General features: G+C 44.5%; 1 protein-coding gene across 1 annotated transcript in view; it reads left to right on the forward strand.

Annotated features, from left to right (window-relative positions):
* LOC106522126 (homeobox protein otx5) overlaps nt 1-2,750 on the forward strand; it is a 4,570-nt gene extending 1,820 nt beyond the window's left edge. Inside the window, exons 2-3 of the mRNA XM_014014987.1 lie at nt 21-172; nt 328-2,750. Of these exons, the coding sequence (XP_013870441.1) occupies nt 21-172; nt 328-966 (791 nt within the window). The 3' untranslated portion in view covers nt 967-2,750. The remainder of the gene's footprint in view (nt 1-20; nt 173-327) is intronic.
* Nucleotides 2,751-3,620: the final 870 nt, after the last annotated feature.

The following is a 3,620-nucleotide window of genomic DNA, read 5'->3' on the forward strand; positions in this document are numbered from 1 at the left end:
TAATAATTGTGTTTTGGCAGGCACTCCGCGCAAACAGCGTCGGGAGCGCACCACCTTTACGCGCGCGCAGCTGGACATCCTGGAGGCTCTCTTCGCCAAAACTCGGTATCCAGACATCTTCATGAGGGAGGAGGTGGCCCTGAAGATCAACCTGCCGGAGTCCAGAGTGCAGGTGACACATTTCAAAGAGCTGTACTTTACTCTCTCTGTAAAGCAGAGCGGGTGTGCGCGAACGTTACGCACAGAAACTGATGACTTTAATTGATTTTCCTCTTCCTGTCTCTTCCTGTCTCGTGTTCTGGATCCTCCCTGCTCTCTGCTCTGCAGGTCTGGTTCAAGAACCGTCGCGCCAAGTGCCGCCAGCAGCAGCAGCAGAGCACGGGCCAGTCCAAACCCCGGCCCCCGAAGAAGAAGGCCTCCCCGGCGCGCGAGGCCAACACCGAGGCCAGCGCCAACACCGCCAACGGACCCTACAGCCCCCCGCCCCCGCCCCCGGGCACCGCCATCACCCCCAGCTCCAGCTCGGCCAGCGCCACCGTCTCCATCTGGAGCCCGGCCTCCATCTCGCCGCTGCCGGACCCTCTGTCCGCCTCGACCACCCCCTGCATGCAGCGCGCCACCACCTACCCCATGACCTACAGCCAGGCCCCGGCCTACAGCCAGAGCTACGCGGGCTCCTCCTCCTACTTCACAGGCCTGGACTGCAGCTCCTACCTGTCCCCCATGCACCCGCAGCTGTCGGGCACCGGCGGGGCCCTGAGCCCCATCACGGCCTCCTCCATGGGGGGCCCCCTCAGCCAGTCGCCCGCCTCCCTCTCCTCGCAGGGCTACACGGCCGCCTCGCTGGGCTTCGGAGCCGTCGACTGTCTGGACTACAAGGACCAAGCTGCCTGGAAGCTCAACTTCAACGCTGCTGACTGCCTGGACTACAAGGACCAGAACTCCTGGAAGTTCCAGGTCTTGTAATTAACAGGAAGTGGGGGGTGGGAGGGGGGAGGGTTTGGAAATCAAAGCAAAGTAGACTGAAGGAGCTCAGAGTGTATTTTGGTGTTATTAGAAGAACTTTGGACACAGTAGTTTTTTCATTGTTGATGTTCCAATAAGAAAAAATATTAATAATAAATAAATAAATAAAAATAAAGAGTGAATGATCTGTTGATGCTTGGCTTGTTGATCAGAGGCAGCAGGAAGCATCAGCCTTTAAATCAAGGAGGAATAAAAATACTGTAAAATAAAATGTGATTCGTTGATGACAGAAAATACTTCACTGCTCTCTGAAGCACAACCTGTTCAGGGTTGAAACACTGGCAAAAAAAAAACAAACAGTTTTTAGTTTTTGCACATCAACTTAAAAACGTTTAATAACCAGTTTAGACTATAGAGTTAAATGATCAGAACCAAGCAGTCCATCCCAAACCAGTTCAACGTCTGCTGTCTTCTCAAGACTCACTCTGCACCGGAGCAGATGTTCCTTCCCTCTGGACTCTGTCTTGTGTTTGTTATGATGTGTTTCTTCCATGAAGCGAACTGACTCGATGAGAACTTCTGAGATCTTCAGCTCGACTGACACGAAGAGGCCGTCTTCACCAGATCAGTACAAAGTGTTGAACAGATAGCAGGAGCCATGATGATGGTTCCTTGTAGCCTTGTATGTTTCTGACTCTGTTTTTTTTTTTTTTTTGGACTGTGTGACTCAAGTGAAATGGGAGGGTTGGGTTGGGGGGGGGGGGGTGAGTTGGCCTCTCCAGTGTCTGTGGAGCAAACCTGTTGCCTTTGAGCGTGGTTGTGATCGTTCCGAGTGGTACTTTAGGGAACTGTCTTGTCTCCTGGTGTCTGCAGTAAAGCCGACAGCTGGGGGCAGTCTACGACTTGGCTGTCGAGTGTGACTCGAGAGGAGACTTGCGCCAGAGAAAGAGAAGGACTGGGCTGCCGTGCAGCACCCCCTCCCACACACACCCTCCCTGTTTGCACAGAGTGTTTGGTGCCTCTCAACTCCATCCTGTATAAACGTGTCACTTCTTTTTGTGTTTGGTGTTTTCTTTCATTCTCTTTTTGTATTAAGCTTAAACTAACACTCTCTTTCAAAAAAAAAAGTCAAAATTGAGTTAAAAAATGTGGTAAATAGTTAAAAGTCAGTATTATCAGTGTTATTATCGTTATGTCTTCAGTCGACATGGACATGGGTAATAGACGCTTATTTTTTGTGTTGTTGCTGTTTTGTAAATATTAAAACTTGAAAAAAATGAATCATGTCTGGTATCAGCAGGAACACAGCCGCTTCATCCAACGATCTTTTTTTCTCCTTAAAAATCTAGAAAACTGCCAACTTTTTACTGTTTCTATTTCTCTTATTTCTACATCTTTTTTTCAAACTCAGGGGTTTTATCTGACAAAGGTAGCAGTAATGGGACACGATGCTATTTATGCTTCTTAATCATTTACTGGACTCGTATTTGATGCATTTTAGTCTTCTCTTGCTTTTTTTTTCTGACATGAATTGTTTTGTATACTATTTGTCTCCAGTGTTTGACCAGTCTCACCATTACTGTGCTAGATACTGTTTTTGAAATATTAAATGACTTCATTAAAGCACTGTTTTTTGTAAGTTATTGCATGTAAAAGTTTAATAACGTGATTTTACAACTCCAAAAATAGACATATCTCAAAAAGCAATCAAACTTGTACTAAGTTGTTTCACGACAGTGTATTTATTGAACAAATCCAAATAATAAAACAGCATTACGATGTCATGTAGTTTTTATTTTTAATACATAAATTCAACTTTTGTAACTGAGAAGCAAATTTCTTCATGACTCTGGTTAAAGTCAGGGATGTTTTAACCAGATTCTTCTCTATAGAGCATGGCCAGTGCAGTGAGATGTGATGTTGTACCTGAGGAAAGTCTGGATTCTCTTCAGTGTTGAGAAGCTCCTCTCAGATTCAGCTGTGGTCAGAGGAGATGTGATGAGAACCTTCAGCAGAGTCACAGTCTCTGAAGGTGTCCTGCAGATTGTTCTCCATGAAGAGCAGCTGGTACAGATCCACCACTGCAGCTCCTGAACTAGATCAGACTTCTTGGTCTTGTTCAGCACTGGGTGAGCCTCCAAGGTCTTCAGAGCTGCTTCAGAGAACTGTCCTGCAGGAACCTGTCAGCCTGCAGCAGTGTAGCACTGATGGCTCAAGATGATCTCACAAACCTAAAACAATAAATGCACAAATTTAATTCAACACAGAAATGGCTACAAGTGAGTTTTCTAATATATATTTAATAGAGAACAATTAATGTTATTTTATTAGCAACAAATTGTTGTATATCTAAGGTAAGCTATTATATTTTTGTTTTAAAAATGTATTTATTTCCTTAAAAACAAAATAAACTCTATACACGACAGAAGAAAAAAGGTATAATAAAATGAAAGGCAGCAGAAAAAAAAAACTTCTAATATCTGTTAAAAACATAAACATAAAAATACTATATTTTATTATTATATATTGTATTATTTAAAGTTGTGTTCACCATTAATATATAATATACACTCACCGGCCACTTTATTAGGTACACCTGTCCAACTGCTCGTTAACACTTAATTTCTAATCAGCCAATCACATGGCGGCAACTC

The sequence above is a fragment of the Austrofundulus limnaeus genome, unplaced genomic scaffold (genome assembly GCF_001266775.1).
Source record: "Austrofundulus limnaeus strain Quisiro unplaced genomic scaffold, Austrofundulus_limnaeus-1.0 Scaffold121, whole genome shotgun sequence".
NCBI classification, from domain to species: Eukaryota; Metazoa; Chordata; class Actinopteri; order Cyprinodontiformes; family Rivulidae; genus Austrofundulus; species Austrofundulus limnaeus.